Raw genomic sequence first — 19,562 nt, 5'->3', positions numbered from 1 at the left:
CAGACTTTCTGGAACAAAAACATTTCAGCAGAAATACACAGATGCTATATATTGAAGCTTGAGTAAATTCCTACTTGTATAAAGGCAACTTGAGCTTCAGATAGCCCAGGTATGACAGTCTAGCAGAACCAGCTCTGACGCACAGACTGCCTGTCAATTTATGAGTAATAGAATGTAGTAAGGATGCCAATTAGGTGAGTTTGGAGATTTATTCATATTTTCTCTAAGATGGAACTGATCCATGTAAGTAGTAGGCTATGTGTTGAATTACCAAGAATGCACCAAGGTATTTCCAGCTAAGTACCTTCTTCACAAGCAACAGGCCAACATGAGGCTCCTGGTCAAAGTAACAAAGCTGTTTGTCCTGGATAAAAAGCTAGAGATCAAAAGACCACTTCAGTTAAAAAGCTTTCTAAGAGAGAGGGGTCACAGAAGCTATCTACGGAAACAGGCTGACAGAAAGACTGAATGACAGACTAAGCAACAGGAAGGCTTTCTTCTACAATATATTATGAGCAGCAAGCATTAAGGAGCATTCAAGCACTCTTACTTTGAAAATAATTCAGCCCTCAGTTACTTTGTCACTGAAGCAAAAGAATGCTAAACATATCTCAAAAATAAAGCTTCCCTTTAAAATACATTTATTCTATACTACTTGTGGTTTCCTGTTCCCAATATTTGCCTCCATGATTCACTGCAGTATTCACATGGAGTTCTCCCATCCCTTTTCCCTTACTTGGGAAGGTATATGGCTTAAGCCTATCTTCAGGCTTTTGTTTTCTCTCAAATAGTAATCCTGGACTACAGAGAACTGTGAAACGAGTCAAATATCAACACACATGGAATGTACATACTGAAGGACCCCAGTTATTGCTACACAACCTCTCAAGAGAAAGTCCATGCGTGTGTATTCAAAATCAGTGGCTGCAAGAAACATCCATCACATTCACAAGTCCCTGGAGTCATAGCTATGGATCTTCACTGGAAGAAGAGTGGGAATAGAGATAGTATGATTCCAATATATTTTAGCAATTGTAGTGTGCTTTCCATGGTATAAACTGAGCTCCAGGCAGCCAGCCACAGATTCCTTACAAAGATGAATGCTATGGTTTTACTACAGTGAGCTCCAATTACTGTGAAGACTATGGTTAAACCGTGGATCTTAACAGAGCCCGTCACCACCCACTTTCAAGGCCTCTGCACAGAGTTAACTGCTACTCCAGGGCTTCAATGTAACAGCATCAAATCCTTTTAGATATTATCCAGAGGATTATATGACATTAAAAGGCAAAAACTTTTCATGTCAAGGGGGAATTGGAAAAAAAAAAAAAAAAGAAAAAAGGCAGCAAGTTGTAGGAAAGAAAGTTGTCTGGCTCATATTTTTGTTCTGGTGAAACTTAACTAGCTTGAGAAGTAAAGGCTGGATTATGGGATGCACTCACTAAAAGAAGATTAGGGAGGAATGAGAATATTCAATACAATGACTGCTCAAAGGGCCATCTTCTTGGAAAGGCTTAGCAGTGCCACACATTGTCAGTGAGTACTAAACTCACAAGTCACTTAGATATGGTCACTCACTTAAAACTCGAAATTGCAAACTACATTTTTAGAAACAACACTGCAGATCTGTTCATCACCTGCACAAAATAGCCACAAGTATTACAAAAAAAAGGAAAGTAGAGGTGCCAGTGTTCATCAAAACCAAATCTACAGAAAAACAAATGAAATTTAAGTGAAATACATCTATTAATCTGAACATCCGTACCTTAGGATATTCATTCATTACAATTATGACAGGTCAGTATATGCTCTGAAGTGTATTAGTAGTCCTGTTGTTCAATGAGTAAGATCCCTCTGCTTTTGCCAACAAATGCGGAGATACTCTAAGCCTGAAACTTCTGTCACATACATCCTGATGTGTCCTGTACACTGTATCATACTTCACCTCCTGCACTACTGGGGGAGAGGGGAATATACAGCTGCATGGACTGGGCTTGTCAGGACTGAAATTAAACTGTAAAAAGATTATGGAGATTAACCAAGTACACAGAACTTGAATCCAGAGACACAGAACTCTACAAAAAAAAGAAGTTCCTATTTGGCAAAGATGAATTCCTTGTATCAGACCCTGTTGAGATGCACCTTACACTATCAAAATAAAAACATACTCTTATTAGGGGATGAATGAATATATGCAGGAAATGCCACATCATACTGCAGAAGTATCCCGAAAAAGGTATATTTCAAGAAAAAATATCCCAAATGCCTACCAACTACTCCATGTTAAAAGAGAACAGAGGTCATATGTGAATCTAAAGGATAGTAAGTTAATAAACTATCCTCCTCCAAGCTTCCAGGAGAAGAAAAACAGAAGGGGGTGTTAAATCTTTGAATAAATCTCCTGTAAAGCCAGCCAGAAATGATGCCTTCAGCCACATGAAAGAGAATAGAGGGGTTTCTCTTTTTAAATTAGTCTTTATTGTCTGCTTCATAAATCTTGATCACATGTGGTATTTATTACATTGAAATTTTTTGCTGCCATAGGCCCTGTGTCTTGCATTTGGTGCTTTCTATTAATTTAAAAGGGAAAATGTCCAGAATTCCTTCAGTTCCATGAATGAAATTTTATGGCTCTGGACAGGGTCACAATGACAGCCAAAGAGACTGCAGAAAATATAATATATGCATTTGCTAATTCAGAGTCAATGAAGTAGAAAAAAACCCCTAGTTTGTGTTATCCCATCTCCGTACGTCATCCCTGCACAGATATCTTTTTATAGGTAGGATGGGAATTTGAGCATAATGAGATTTTTCTGTGCCTGTGTAATTTCAGGACTTGGATCACTCACACTAAAGCCCACCAGAAACTTTCCATTACACACAATTACTTCAGCCCTTCTACAACTGCAAACTCACAAACTTGCCAAACAAGCAAAGCCAATTCACAGATGGACACAAATTCACCTCCCCACCAAGGCCATGAATCAACACATATATAAAGAGACACTGGTATGACAATGGATAAACACATTCCAATCTTTTTCTTTTTTTTTTTTCCTCCCCTTCAGCTGGAAATTGACCCACATTTGGCTTGAATTAAAGATTCATCACAGTGAAACAAATAACTGAATGGAAAGATATGAGTCCCTTTGAAGAGCGTGCAAATCAAATTTGGGCGATAATTAGCAGCAGACAATTGAAACCTACTGTTTATTTGCACAGAACCTGATGTTACTGAGAGGCCACTAGAATTCAGGAACGTTGAGGGCTGAGTGACTGAGTTTTCAGGAATTAATTTAACAGTTTAATATCCAAGTTAAAAATAACCATATTTTTTAACAAAGCAGATAGATGTACATGTACTTAAATACTTCATTTTAGCTACTGTCTCCTACTGCATAATTACTGCACTCTCAAGACTTTATATGTTGTAGTTTTTTCCCCAGAATACTCTTCTCTTGGGAAAGTGATGTATAGTGATGTCATAAGTGGGAAGGTGAATAAGCTGCTTATAGTTAAGTTATAATGAAGTATTACCTCCTATAACGTCTGCCCAACTTCGTCCCTTTTTATTTAACTTGGTTTGTCAGGGATCATAAATGCATGTTTCATCAGCTGTGTGTTTGATAAACCAAGCAGTTTTTTTCTTGAGATGTGTTTGGCCTCCACACAAGAGCTGAACTATACCAGTTAGATTTTGTTCCCATAGCATGCTATTGCCTCATTTGAATCTGATTTCCACAGCAACAGGGATGGTGGCGGGACCACTACTGCAGCAGGAAACACTATGTCTCTCCAAGCAGCAACCCATGGGAAGCACCAGCAAGGAGCCACCTGGACAAAGAAAGACCCCAAGGCCAGCCCTCACTCCAGCCCAGCTCCACAAGAAGCAGTCAGTTTTCTCTGCAGCAACCCATCACTTTTGCCTCCAACACTTCTATTGCTGGAGAACTTGTAACAGTTCCTCCCCTTCTCACCTAGACAGCAAACAGCACACAGCTTAAGGATAACTGCAGTCTCATCTCATTAAATGTTACAGATGACACTTCTGAAAGAACTGATCTACTAAACCTCCCATGTAGCATATTGCTACTAAACTTCCATACTACAGAAGCAGAATGACAGCTGTTAATGCTAATATTGCATTATCATGAGTAAGATTTTGGCAAAAATAAATACTATTGCAAATTTCCTTCAGGAAACCAGTACAAATAATACCAATAAAGGAAAATATATATGTATATTGACTAAACCAATCAAACCACTACTGTTCCCACCAAAAAAGTTTTGAAACTCCATAGAGTATAGTCCTATATACATATAAGAGCAGCTTGGTGGACATTTTCTCTGATGGCAGTATCATTTTTTTGAGACTGCACCTTCCTCACCTTCCACTTCTTCCTATCACATCACACATAAACCTTTCATTTCAGCAAGCCAGACGAAACAACCAGCTCACAGAGCACACTGGGGTTAAAAGGAAGCACAACATAATTACATATGAGCACATAACTGCAGCCTTGGACTAGGAGTGGCATAGGCACAGGGGATGACATACTGAAGATGAAGTGGTTCCTGAAGACCCCTTCCCGCCTTCTTTCCAAGGAATTTACTAATACAGACTCCAGTTCTGCTCCTGTGTTTGCACACTGTATGTTACCTAAAAACATCCCGTTCCCACATGTTTTTAATAGCCTGCTCTCACAGTGTACAGCTTGAGAACTACCCTAACACCACTCTGCAAGCGCACTTGAAAGCCTTAAAGAATAATTCACATCAGCTGCCACCAGATGACCCCCTAAAACAAAATCAGCACTGTGTTTACATGGCTATTCAAATCAAACAAATAAAAAACTACAGATCTGTTAACAGAAATGAACTGAATTTTAGAACTAACCATTATTTTCTATGTTGTGCTGACTTCGCTGAGAGCAGGGTTAAAGGAAAAAGAAGAGTCGGTCGAGTAACAGAGCTGAAGTCAAGGAGAGGGAACTGCACGTTTCACGAGGCTTGGTATCCAGCAGCTGTGCAGGCTGAAAGCATAGCCCTGAGAAACACTCCTTCCAGACCTCACCTCAAACAGCAAAACAAGACGTGCTGGCAAGGCCAAAGCCCCGTGCAGACACTGAGCAGAAGTGAAAACATCCTCCTGCTCTTCTCCTGGTGGCAGAGCAGGCACCCCTCACTGAGGCCCTGAGGGTGGACCACAGCCATAAAACACATTATTGCTTCCCAGAGGAGCTGAGAAGCAAGAGGCCTGCTGCGAGGAGGGGAGCTGGTGTAGGCCGCAGCACGAGCTGCTTCCCCCACCTCGTGGAGGAGCCAGAAAGTGGTGGGGGACCCATGACCTCTATCCATCTGGGAGAAACCCAGAGAAACACCCTTCCCAAGCCCCACAGCTCCTCGATTTTTAAGATTCTTGCCTCAGGTGATCAAGTGTGCACAGTTATAATCTTGGGCTTGCATTATAAGTATAGAGCACCGTTAAGTTTACAGGAGATTCAGAGAAGCACCCTAGGGATCGCTAAAGAAGACTATCACTCAGATCTCTACCTTGAAACTCACAATTCCTTTTGGTGACAGACTGTAGACTGTCCCCATTCAACGTGATTATTTTTAACCCCACCATGCTTTAGGCTTCTAGACCTTGTACTACCAAACCCCATTGCTGCTGCACAAGGTGGTGATTGCTACACTGTTATTACTCTGGAACAGATATAATTTTAAGTAAAATGTTTGTCGGCTTCACTTTTTTTCCTTCATTTCTTTATTTGCCCTTTTTCTCTCGCACTCCAAGCTTAAAAGGTGGTAACTAATTCTGTATTCTGCCATTACGCTGCTCCAGCCTCAGTTTCCACAGCCTCAGGTTTTGTTTGCTCTTTGACAACACATTTACCTTAAAAAGATGTTCTCACTGTGATGTCTGTACTGACACCCATCCAGACACCAAGCAAGGTACCACACAGCTGAACTAACCCAATGTATTAGCTGGGTGTTTTATTTGCATAGCAACCAGCAGCAGCTAAATTAGCTTTTTTAAGCCAGCTCTCCATTAAGAGTGCTGGGAAAAGTTCATACTTCTCAGTGCTATTGTGCCTGGATACAGAATCTAGAATCATAGGGGTTGCAATGGGACTCTGGAGATCATCTGCTAAAAGCAGGTTCCCTGCAGTGGGTTGAATAGGAAAGCGCCCAGATGGATTCTGAGTATATCCAAAGAAGAAGTCTCCATAACCTCTGTATACATTTATACAAGCTTTTTCAGGAAAAATGGGTCTGCAGAGTAAATGTTAACACCTTCCTGCATTCTAGCGTTTACTTACTTTCTTACTTCTTCAGTGAAGCTTAAAACAAACAAACACCTCCCAAAACACGTTACCTGGAGGCACCAGTGCTTTCGGCATGAGCCCACCTACCTGGCCAAAGGCACAGCCAGACCTGAGCACAGCCAGGTCTTCCTTGTCTGTAAGAACACTGCCACCATAGGTCTGCACGTCCCTACATGCAGGACAGGATACAGTGTGCAACCCCAAAGACAGTTTTTGCAGCAATCTGTACCAATGCAACACAAACCTGAAAATAGCTGATAGCAATTAGCAGAGCTAGCCAAGCTTCACTCCCATCTCAGTAGGCAGCAGTTAGCAGGTTGAATTTATGAGTTTCCCTGCTGTGGCTGCTAAGTGCCTCGCCAGCTGGATGGCAGATTGCTCTTTGGCTGGGTCGATTACAGCACTAAATAAATAATGAATTGTATCACAGACCAACTTCAAGGTGCAGAAAAAGCAGAGGCTCGAGTGTCTGAACACAACCCTGCCATCTGTGCAGACAGCAGCTGCCAGCACCGCATCACCGTGGGATGGGGGTGAGGTCAAGCCTGTTCTCCAGGGAGATGCCAGCAGCTACATCAGTGATGGATCAGAGACCACAGATTACGGTGGACCATCAAATATCTTTCATACTGAAAGCAGACAAAGCCTGCTAAGACGAAGTGCATTCACCTGGTGTGGTGCTTTATGAGTGGCTGCCTGCAGTTAGGAGCTACAGCATTCCACAGACCCTCCAACAGAGGTACAGTAAGCAGCATTTTATGGTACACACTCAAGAGCCCGCACTGCTAAAGATGACACCTACTTCATTCCCACGCTGGCTTCACAAAGACCTTGTGCTCCAATCAGGCTCCACTGGATCAGCTATCAAAATCTACGAACTGATACCATAAGTATACACGTGGAAAACAAAAGGAAGACTTGACAGAGTCAGGGCACAGCTTCTCAAACAACAGCAGCAAGGTCAAGGGAAGCTGACAGGCAAGGTACCTGGAAGAGCCCTGGAAGAAGAGCAGGTGGTCATGTAGCTGGAACTGGCAGAAGGTACAAATAATCAAAACGTTGTGAGCCTGTAGAAGTCCAGGAACACACTGTATGAGAAACTGCATGGGGCATAGTGCAGCACTAACTTGTTCTCTGCACTTAAACAGTGAGAGCATAACAATGAAAAATAGGCTCCCTTTACAAGATAGTCACACAAGTTTCTATAGTTCTGTTATGGCATTGGTTTCTTTTGTTTTTCTTTTGTTTTTCTCTCCTAAGCATATACATGTTAGCTTAGTCTTTTAACCTCCTTCCAATACATTCCCAGATCACAAAGAACTGAAAGTAATGCATTTTTCCCGTATATCCATCTCCTGTGTGACCAACAAAAGTTCAACACATAAGTGCAGTCAGGGAAACTGCAGTCAAATTTAGCCCAGCACAATTAAATCTCCAGTTCTCACAAATCTTGCTAAAGCACTATGGGCACAGCATCACAGGCTGGGTGAAGACGAAAGGGACTTCAGGGTCCAATCTGGTCCCAGCCCTGCTCACAGAGGGACACCCACAGCAGAGTGCCACAGCCCTTCCCCAGACAACTCAGCACTGCAAGACGCTCAACATAGTGCTAAATAATACTTTTAAATAGCTGTATTTTCTCATTATAGGCCTATGTTCTGTAGTTGGTACTTCTGATGGGAGGACAAGTATGCAACTATTACTTCAAAGTCCTCAGAGACTGAAGCCTGTACCACTGCAGACACAGTAGCAAATGATCTGCCTTCCAGGATGTGAAAGTTATCGAAGCTGGAAAAGAAGTGCGAGCCAAAGATCAATTACCTATGTTTGTATAAGGAGATATAAGAGCTGGGGGAAGAAAAATGTACCTAGAATGAGATTTTGTTACTACCTGTATACTCACCTCATTACTCTGAGGCACACCAGAAATGCTCCATTACACACAATTACTTAAGTCCTTCTACCACTGACCAAACCCTTCCCAAACTTGCCAAAAAAGCAAAGCCAATTCACAGATGGACACAAATTCACCTCCCCACTGAGTCCACGAGTCAACACATATATAACACTAAAAAGAGACACTGGTATGACAATGGATAAACACATTCCAATCTTTTTCTTTCTTTTTTTTTTTCCTTCAGATGGAAACAGCCACATTTGTCTTGAATTAAAGATTCATTGCAGTGAAACAAATAACTGAACGGAAAGATATGAGTCCCTTTGAAGAGAGTGCAAATCAAATTTGGGCAATAATTAGCAGCAGACAACTGAAACCTACTGTTTATTTGCACAGAACCTGACATTTCTGAACTACTCCTTGAATGGATACACAAGCAGCTGAGCATTCTCTGCTTTCCAGCCCCTAACCCCATTTCTTTTTTTTTTTAAGCTTTCACAGATGATTCAGTCAACTCAACAGTCCAAAGCTACTGCCATCTCTTTAAGACTTTTTTTCTTCCCACAGTAAGCAAACAAAAATCCTTTTTCAACTGTTCCAAGAACAACTGACCTTTATCCACTTGTGACTATTGCTTCTTCACTTCCCCTCCAAACACACACAAACCCAGCATTTCACATCAATTGGATTGCCTTTGGATTGTAGACAAATGCAACCACCTTCTGCCTATAAGATGCTGTGCTTTCTTTAAGCTGATCTCCCCTTTCAGGACAGGGTTAATTCCAACCTTCAGACTTGCATCCTAGCTAAGGTCAGAAGTACAAAAGATGGAATTGCCATAAAATTGCAATTAAGCACCTTTCATTCTCAAAGAGTATGGCAGACAAATAAATAAACAAAATTCCTACATTCTCACTGTCTGCAAAAATCATGCCCCAAAATCTCTGTCAATATTTATTGACAGGTAAGGAAGAACATCCCTTGAACATACCTTGATCTTGTTTGGGGTAGATGCTAAACACACTGTCACACAAACAGCAGAGGACTTTCTGAGCTAGACGTTCTACAAATGCTAGACAAATTCTCCCAATAACTCACTTAGGGAAAATGGGAGTACAGACAAATAGTCCAAACAGTTTATATGACCAGGCTTGATCACAATGGCTCTGAAAAAAGGTAACTCATCTCTGACAGAACACTACTACAAGAACTAGAAAAACTAAGTTCAAGCTACTGGTACTTGAGGATGTTTATTTACTTCATAGCTTGACCATTTGATTGCCAAAGGATAAAACAACAGATCAGGGCTTCTCTTTGGGCTATGACAAATTAAGGTGCAACTCAAGAACAGGTCTTCAGCTCACTGCAGAAACAGTTAAGAGTTAGGTCTCAGACTGGCTGTCAAAGAGTAACATTTCCACCCTAATCAGGGAAGAGTAAAATAAGGCATCTCCAGAGATGGAACACAAGTTATTACAGGTGTCAAAAGGTTGAAGACATTGAAAACCCAGAATTTACATTTCACTGTATGGGAGTTCTCTTTTCTATCAACAGTGAAAAAGCAACATCACAGAGGTAAAATAAATAAATAAATAATAATAATAAAAAACAGCACAGTAGCAAGTAGCTTCCACATCTTTCTTATCTCTCATAAGCAACGTTGCCAATGACAATTGCCACCCGCTAAAATGAAAACATCTCCCCAATATTTCAGTCTACTCACAGTTCTTAGCACCCTTCCTGTTGGATTTAGCACCAAACCTTGCAGGTCAGGCACAATCCTTCAAAACTGCCTTTCAGATTGTGCTGAGCCCATTCTTGCAGCAGTTAGGACGCATAAGCCTACATCTAAGTACAATATTCATTATGCTATTAAACTCATCTTTCACTTATGGAATTCAGATATTGCCACAGAAGAGTAAGGAAGAAAAATTCAGTGGGGATAGTAATTTTAGATATGTATTAGATGATCTAATATGGCAAGTTTCAGAGCACACAACACATCCAGTGTTCTGAAAAAAATCACATTTAACCACTTACATCCCGGAGATGCCCACAAAATCTCTCTCACACTTGCCCACCTGAGTTTCCCAAATTCTGGAGTCTGCTCTCCTTCAGATTCACTTGAAATTTGTGCACACACAGTTCCTCATTCCCAGACACTCAGTACCTAACCTTTCAGAGATGCAGACTTGTTATTTGCCCCTGTTAAACAGGGCTTTCCAAATCCCCTACATCCTAGTGAATTTCACCTTGAAAGGAAGGTGATCAAAAAGGTGGTCAACCTTTGTGATATTAACCATACTTTTATTCTGTTTGCCTTCTGAGCAAACAGAATTCACTCACAAAAAAAGTACACAGCAAAATTTGAGACACTAACATCAGAAGTTATTTGAAGAGTTTAAAAAAAAAAAGTGTTTTATGTGTTTTCTTTCATGATCCTTAACTGAAAAACTTTCTTCCACCCATTTCCACAGATTGTGGATAAGGTTCTAAGCACCACATTTCTAGAAAGGCAGTGTCAGAGACATGCATTATTTCTGCCCAGTCCTGAGATGGCTGAGCTGTGTGAGGACAATACTGTCTTAAGAAATTAACTGGAATGAAACATCATTATCTGGACAAGCTGTAATACGGATAAATACGTGGCAACTCATATAACCAAGAGTTCAGTGCACTTCTGTAAGTCTGGCCTCTGGCATGACTGCATTATGCAATGAAAAGCTATGCAGACATAAAAGCTAGCTGAAGTATTAAAAGCCATTCAGATGTATCTGTGTGAACTAACTACACTTCCCCTTCAAAGCACTAAGTTCCAAAATTGCTGTCATTCCATTCATTTAACACAGCTACAATTTACTTCAAATGGGAACATACCATTTTCTACACATTCTTAAAATAAAAGGAAAATGTAGCACGCTCCTGGAGTACAAAAGCAGTAGTGAAGACAGAGCATTACATTGCAGAGAGCTGATAAGCTGCAGATGATGGCACACAGACACCCTGACAGAAGTTAGCTACACAGAATGCAAAGATATACCAGAAAAGAGCCTTACATTCTCAGCTAGCTTTTCTATTTGTAAAATGTTTTTCCCCAACACACTGTATGCTATCCCAACTCCAAAATAAACCATTTCTTATGCTATTTGGGGGCAATTTTATAGTTTTCTTCTCACTATGTGTCCTTCATCTTTTTTTTGCCCTAGTACAGCAAGACTGACCAAGTTTGCTTGTCAACCTGTTGCAAATTGTTACTATGGATACTTCTTAAATTAGCTATGAATTAACTTGCATGCTCAAGGACCTTCAGAAATTCTGCCTTGAAGGTTGGAATAAACACAAGTTGCATATCCCCTCACCCCAAAATCATTATTAAAAGGCCACTTAAAACATGTCATGTTCTTTCAACAGAAAGATAATCTGAAGTGACTATGAGCTGCATAGTAAACTGTACATCCAATGTCCCACAGCCCAAAAGGCTTGTCCTGTAATTTTATGTGGATATGCCAAAGAGGAAAAAAACATATTTAGCCATCCTAGCCCAAACAGAGATTAAAATAACATATAGTTGATTTTATTCATATTGTTACTGACTGAATCCATGTGAGAAGCTTTCAAAATGCAAGTTTATTTTGTCTTGTCGACAAAATAACTGAATACTAGCCATAAAGACTTCTACCTTGCAACATGGCAGGCCCTAATCCACGATGAGAGGTGGTGTACTTCACCAATCCTTCATTTTCATAGCTTCCAAATATAAAGTGTTGAAGTTCCAAGCATAAGAGCTTTACTAGATCAGAATCTCCGCACATTTTCTGAAAAATTCAATCACAGTAAGAAGTCATTACCCTTCTAGAAGTAGGAAGAAGCATTACATCATCAGCAATTAAGCATCCTCTTCTCACAGCCAGAAGAAAGAAATGGGAAATACTGCCAACATGGATGAGATGGCTGGTGACAAAAAAAACCTCTTTTGCTACTGTCTCCCTGAGGTATCAGGAAGACAATGCCTCTATTTTGTGAAAACAGACAGAAGGATGAAAGTCTCTCAGCAACCTCACCATGGTAAGATTTGTAATGACCACACAGCAGGATCACTGTCAGTCCTGCTATTCTGGTACGAGTATTACTGCATGCAATGCTGTATGCTATGCCATACGAACCAAGCCTCAGTAGTGTACGTTCAGAAGTTTCATGGAGTACGAAGAGCTGGCCTATTAAATATTATGTAATACAGATAAATTTTAAAAAGCACGGAAATAGGAACATTTTGCAACCGTATTACTAAAACTGAGAGCAATCCTCTTTTGGAGATGTAAATATTCAACTTAATTAAATCAAGACAATCACAGATATGCATTTTTCCCAAATCTTTGGCTGTATTGCAATGGTTGTTTCAATTTGTAATCTCCAACTAAACATTTCCTATCCATGGATTAACAATATATTTACTGACTTGTGTCTTTTAACAGTATTTATCCAACATAACAAAATAAACTGCAATTTGTTATACTTTTTTTTTTTTTTACAAAACATTTTATAAATATTTTTACAAAATGTATACAAAGCAATTTCAAGTGAGACATACTTTACAAATGAAGGTATTTAAGCAAATAAAGTCCATACCACACTGACAATAAGTGACACATCCTCTTTAAGTGAAGTCAGTCTGTAAGGCCTCCCTAATCTAACAGATAAATTATACTAAAATCTTCAAAATGAACATCTTTTTCTTAATTGCCAGTTTAAAATTTGTTTTAATATTAGGCAGTATTAAATAACATTGAAAATACAGTGCTAATCCAGCAAAATAATGAAAACATGTTTCAAGTCATGCACATTCACAATACCTTGCTGGATTTGAGCCCACGTGATTAATCTAGACTTCTTCTAAAAAAAAAACCAAAAAAACAACACAACAAAAGTACAAATCTTTCATTTCCTGCTTCACCACGTACCAGAATTCCTTTAGAACTGAATTCAAATGAGTGAACAGAACATGACCAATCTAACATTCTACCTTATTAGGATCGTTCAATGGGTTCCTCTCATAAGTAGTTCAAGGAAATGTGTCTGACCAGATCAACAATCATTACTTTTCGCAGTTTATCATTTTTAATGTCACTGCCCCCCATCCCAAAGTAAGATCCAGTATAAGACACACAGCCTGATCATCCATTTCATATTCACCATACAGATGCTGTACCCATTTTGAGGTGGCACAAAAAGTGAATCAACAAATGTGCAACTTTTTTTCCCTCTCTATAAAAGAATTAACTAGTTAGCATACAGCTGCGTAACTTACTGTTTTTCTTCCCAGATGGTTTAGAATGGTTAGATTTCCAAAATCATGATGTATACATGCATCAGAATACACAGCCATGAGCATATCATGAAATCTAAAAAGGCAATAGGTGAAGACTATACTGTCAGTTTCGCCCATGAGAAAACAAATAACTGCCTGAAAGTCTATTTTATGGACACTTAGCTAAAAATTTAAAACTGGCAATACTTGCTATTACTTTGAATACCTTATACAACACTCAGGAATGTTGGGTTTTACAAACATGTACTTTAAAATTGGCACATTTTTTTTTTAATGGCAACTAGTAATATACAAAAGAAAAAAAAACAGTACTTCCATCCACTTAAAAGGGAAAATGAATTTTAAACAAGTTCATCTTTCTCGTGTTGCTTTCTAGATTTGGTTTCCTTTAGTGGCCAGACAGTGGACTATAGCTCAATACTGAGTTGCACTGTAATTCTTCACTGTCACAAGGATATAACTCTGCTTTCTTCTACACTATTCAGATGGACTGAATTACACAACAGCAAAACTCTACATTTTGTTTTCCCTCCTGGCAATCTAACTGACAACCACAGTTTGTCACAATGAGCCTCTAGATTATGAAGACTGTAACCATTAAGACTGGAAAATGACTGGTAATTTCTAAGAAACCGTAGGGGAGGTCTGGGGGAGAACATAAGCATATCTTAGAAATCACAAAAGCTGTATCCTCCTGAGCAGACATATGTACTACATGCACGACACTAATGTCAGCGTGTTTAAGTGCATTAAAGCACTCATGACCAAAGTAAACCACAAAAAAGCAGCATGGGCATCAATAATAATTAACAAAAAAAAAAAGATGTCATAGATTAAAATAAATAAATAAAATAATAAGATTCTATCTTTCCAACATGACAGTAAGCCAAATGCAAACCTTGCAATAGTTTCCACTTGGCTCTACAATATGAATTAATAATTACACACTTTTAGATATGTTTTAACAATGGGACTGCTGATCAACTTTGGTCTGTACATATCTTGATAATTATGACTGCTACAGTGGATGCCTCAACATTCTCTGACAGCAAAAAGAAAAAAAAAACACTGGCCTTTAATTTTTTTCAGAGTAAGGCTAATGTCCTCTTAAAATATAAGCTACAAATATCTTAACAGCTTTCAAACAAAAGTGCTTCCGACACTTGGTCTAAAAATAATTAAAAAAATCAAAGAAATAAAACAAAAAAATTATACCACTTCAGAAAGACTCAAGGCTGACTACATCCAATTATAAAATGCAATATCTCTTGAGGAAGAGTTAATATATATGTATTATATATATAAATTCATGGCTCTATCATGGCCTCATCCTGTACACAAGAAGCCATTTACTGGCTTCCACTCTACCTTCCTTAGTCAAGCATTTATTACTTCATATCATGCCACTGTGACTAAGACCATATAATATCATCTCACAGACTAAACTTACCCACTACAAATATATCAAGTACTAGTTTCTGCTCAAAAAGCAATAGAAAAGCACTTTAAGTTCAACTTATGAAACCTTGTTAACACAGTGATGACATCCTTCCAACTTAAGACCCCTAGAACACAGAGTCCATAACAAAGTAAATTATCACTTCTGAATAGAGAGGTACAGTGGGTTGTCCAGAACAACTTAAAAATCTGATGATTTGTGGAAAAGGGTAAGGGAGAATTGTAGCTTCCATCACTTTTTAAAAAACGTTTTCTTAATAAATATATCCTTTCAAATGACTGTGATTGTCAGTATATTACCATATTACATAGGGCCTGACGACCTGCAACTTTGTTTTGCTGCAGGACTGCACAATTATCAAAAGCACTATCATAATAATACTTGAAATAGTAAGGCCCTAACAGACTGCATTCTAACAAGGATTAACTTTACTTGGCTATCTCACTGTAACCACAATGAGTATTGCTCTCAAACACAGAACAGAATCTAGTTTAGAAAGGTTAACCTTAAATGTATGTCAGGCTGTACTTGTGGTGTCATTCACATTTGCTTCTGCTAAGAGAAACATAACTTTTCCAGGGTATCGTAACTATTAACACTCTAAGATACTATTTACAGCTGCTTCTAAAATAGAGTCAGTTTCTACACCTTCACTGTGGTCTGGAATAAATTTTTCCAAGCAGTTTTCCTGTGAAGCAAGAGGTGAAAAATTAGGAAATTCTAAGTCAACAGAGCCACTACTCGATGCCTCATTTTGTGTCAGTCTCCCAGTTTTTTTAAGTTCCAAGATATTCTTAAACGTCGTTTCTAAACTCTTACTCAGCAGTAAGTCTTGCTGGGATTCACTGGAGCCTTTCATGTTATCAGGATGTAAAACCTCATTCTTTGGAGGGCTCCTCAGAGTTTTGTCCTTGAAGGAATTATTACATGTTACCTTTGAGAAAGATTGGACTGTATTCCTTGATATTTTATTGTGTGTCCCATGATTGCCTCTTGATACAGTTTTCGACAAGTCTTCAGAACTCAAAGAATTCTCAGCTGACTTGGTAAGAACTTTACCAGCCATCTTTTCTTCAGAAAGGGCCTTGTATTGGCTCCCAGAAGAACAATTAGCTCTCTCAAACTTTAAAGCTTTAGTGAGGCTCTCCGATTTTTTAGTAGTTCCTTCTTGCGATGTCAAAATGTTGTTAGGCACTAGAGGAAGTTTATTATGATTTGTGGACTCTGCTGAGCTGGATTTTGGTCGGTCTCTGGCTTGGGTTTTGGTAGTCTGACTTCGAGAAGGTAATGCTTTGCTAGGCTGATGGTCACTTTTGCTGGTCTGTGCTTCATCAGCTGTTTTATCAAATTGTTTGGCAGAACAACAAAAATCAGTCTGATAACCATCTGAAAAATTAAGCAGCAACACTTTACTTTAGCTATGTTTACTAAAATCATGTTTAACTATTAAACATAAGTTTTACAAAGAAAAATTGTTCCAGGTTTTTCTCACTACTGAAATGCAGGCAACATCCACAGTCTATCAATTCATATGCATGCGCTTAACAGCTCAACACCAGATTAAGCAGCATGGCATGCAGGTAGTGCACACAGCAAAACCATACTAAAAGCCCTGCAGGTTTTCTAAATATAACAATGTTGTATTAGGAAGACTAGTATTTCAATCCTTTAAATTGCACTATCCCACTTCCTCCGAACAGTTTTTAAAACAGCCAACAATCTGCACTACACCTCCAGGTATTTCTTTAAGCATGTTGTGTAGCATGGATTGTTAAGATTTAGAAGTTAACCATCACTTACCAGGATCCACTAGTGCAAGACGCTTCTCCCGGGTCAGAGACGCTCTTTCTTCCTGGTTAAACATCCTATCAATCATAACCATTTCTGCAGATGGATTTATCCGCTGCAGGAAAAGGAGAAAAAAACCAAACATCTCTGAAATCACTCATACATCTGTACTAAATCAAAACACTAATAGTTCAGTTACTTTTTAATGGCTTATATATCTTCAGTGATCATTACAGTGACTACAACTACTGAAATTCAACAGTAAGTTATTATTCACGTTTTATTAAATTTAACAACTAGAATCACTGTTGTAAGAATTACATCTTTTAATTACTGAATACATTTACCACTGGACACTTGCTTTTCTTGAGAGAGAGCCCAGCAGAGTGCTGCAAAGATGGGGGGGGGGGAGCTGGAGCATCTCCCTAGTCAGGAAAGGCTGAAAGGCCTAGGACTGTTCCATCCACAGAACTAAAGACAGAGTGGATCTTATCACTGTTTATAAATATCTAATGAGTGGAAATGAAGTGGGTGGGACCAGGCTCTCTACAGCTGTCCACTGGAAGCAGAGCCTGTTCACAGCAAGTCCAAAAGCACATATACAAAAACAGGAGTCAATGTGTCCTTAATGTCTACTGAATTTATGTATGAACAGCAGCCTTAGCAGTATGTAAAACATGAGCTCAAAATAGATCACAGCTTTTAAGATATAAGTCTACACTGAAAAATCCAAGTCGGTCTCTGAGATTGCTGGTACAACAGTAAACTTCATACATATGTAAAATGTCTAGATACACTTCCTTATATGAGTAAGAATAAAGAGTATTAACAAAACTAACTGCAATGCCAGCTCTCACCTTCCAGTATTATTTTTACAAACTGAATCACACCATATAAACATTTCCTTTATCTCCATTATAGTCCTTACCATTGCATCTTCTATAAGTAAACATCTGTATTTGTTCAGCATAGCTTGAGTCCTCTTCAGAAGCTGTGTAGCTACAGATTCAAATTCACTGTCCACTAGAAAGACAAGAACATACTTTCAAACACTGTGCCACAGTAACCTGCACAAACTTGAAAATGTTCCCTTTTTAACTGCTCTAAATTGCATGAAGAATTCTCTCAATACATTAATTACAACCCCACTGCCAATTTAAAAGATGGAAATTACCTTTTCTTAAGTCTTCCTCAGTTGGCAGCGACCCCTGGCACACATGATATGAAAGGAGTCTCTGAACTGCATCATTTAATGATCTGAACTGACTTTTATCTGGTGTCACAGCTTGCATCTGATCCTTCTGTAACTGCTGTAGCATACTGCAACAGAAATCGACGATACCAATAATTAGCACACACTCTAGCCTAAGTTTATACACTATCAAAAATTAAAGGGAGTTGAAAGTTGGAGAAGATATCTGCAATATAATTGCAAAAAGAAGGCAATGACTTACAAAGCTCCTTTAGTTAACTGTTTAGCAGCAGGTCGTTTCTGTCCAACTAAATGACCATCCACCTAAGTCCAAAATGAGAGACAAATAATAGCATATCCCTTCCTTTGCAAAGCCCACATTTCAGCATTCATTTCCATCAGCTAAGTGTACTGATACTTAAATACATTTGACCTTCTCATGTTTTCATAAGGCACATTAACAACAAAATACAGAAGCCATTTCTCTTAGATCACAAATGTAATGTTGTTTACTGGCAAATTCAACCACTGCATATACATTCTTCACTCAGAAAAAGGCTGGTTATCAAATTTAGCAGTGAAAAGGTTTCTTTTCTTTTGAAAAGAAATCTGCTCTGAGGAACTGTCCATGTCATCTTGCCTGATACTGATGGAGTACAGTTTTTTATATTGACGATACACATATAACCATCAGATCTGCATCTTCTGCTTTCCATACACATTAATGAAACCATTTTGCAGCAGAACACTGTCCTAAAACATGAGGTTCCCAAAGGTGGTAGAGACTCAAGTTCTGATTATATGAGAAGCACCACTGCAACCCAAATATTAACTTGAATAAGCTAGTTTGAACCAAAGGGCTTTTGTTTAATACAAACTACTTTTTCTTAGCAAGACACTAGCCAACTGGTCTAACAAAATAAAGTCACAGAGAAAAAGCTACTTCTGATTTCAAAACAGATTGGGTAAAAGCTCTTTTGAGTACAGAACATCCTCCTTGTCAAAGTAGGATTGGCATGAAGCAGGCAAAATGCAAATGTACTTGGTACCTTCGTTTCATAGAAAGCATTCACCTTTGCAAGAGAAATCAAATCTGACCAATAATTACAAAACCAAGCTGAACTCATAACTGAGCACTACTGAGTGCTCTGCACTACGCATACATCAGCCAATACAGCCACAGCTATGAACAGAAATTGTAAATCAGGTCCCTTTTTTTTTTTTTTTCCCTCTCCTGTGATTTTGTAATTTAGCTTCATCCACAACTAAACCCACACCTCCTTTAAGCCCTTACCACCTATCCTCAATTCCACAATTGTATCCTCCCTCACAACTTATATTCTAAAAAGCAGACCTCCCCTTCCGCCCCTGGAAACAGTGTTACGTTTTTGCAGGTAATTGTCATATACACAGGAAAACTTTTGGTGGGAAACAAGTCAACAAACAAACAAGCATATGCTGAGGAAAGTAAGGAAGAATCAAACAAAGGCTGGAGAAATTGTTCTGCTACTTCTTATAAACCATCCCCACCTAACCAGGTACACAGTGTTTTCAAGAAGTAATAGCATGCC

General features: G+C 38.9%; 1 protein-coding gene across 4 annotated transcripts in view; it reads right to left on the bottom strand.

Moving 5' to 3' along the window:
- Positions 1 to 11,815: 11,815 nt before the first annotated feature.
- Positions 11,816 to 19,562, bottom strand: part of BICRAL (BICRA like chromatin remodeling complex associated protein) — a 28,600-nt gene continuing 20,853 nt past the window's right edge. For all 4 annotated transcript variants that reach the window (XM_065750996.1, XM_065750914.1, XM_065751086.1 and 1 more), the window contains 5 exons: positions 18,254 to 18,315; positions 17,974 to 18,119; positions 17,728 to 17,822; positions 16,812 to 16,914; positions 11,816 to 16,397 (listed from right to left, as the gene is read on the bottom strand). In XM_065750996.1, the coding sequence (XP_065607068.1) occupies positions 15,604 to 16,397; positions 16,812 to 16,914; positions 17,728 to 17,822; positions 17,974 to 18,119; positions 18,254 to 18,315 (1,200 nt within the window). In that variant the 3' untranslated portion in view covers positions 11,816 to 15,603. The remainder of the gene's footprint in view (positions 16,398 to 16,811; positions 16,915 to 17,727; positions 17,823 to 17,973; positions 18,120 to 18,253; positions 18,316 to 19,562) is intronic.

This window comes from Cyrtonyx montezumae, unplaced genomic scaffold, assembly GCF_038088225.1.
Source record: "Cyrtonyx montezumae isolate F1298 unplaced genomic scaffold, pur_monq_1.0 scaffold_0, whole genome shotgun sequence".
Taxonomy (NCBI): domain Eukaryota; kingdom Metazoa; phylum Chordata; class Aves; order Galliformes; family Odontophoridae; genus Cyrtonyx; species Cyrtonyx montezumae.
The sequence above is the reverse complement of the archived record's forward strand: the minus strand, read 5'-3'. Positions and strand labels throughout refer to the sequence as shown.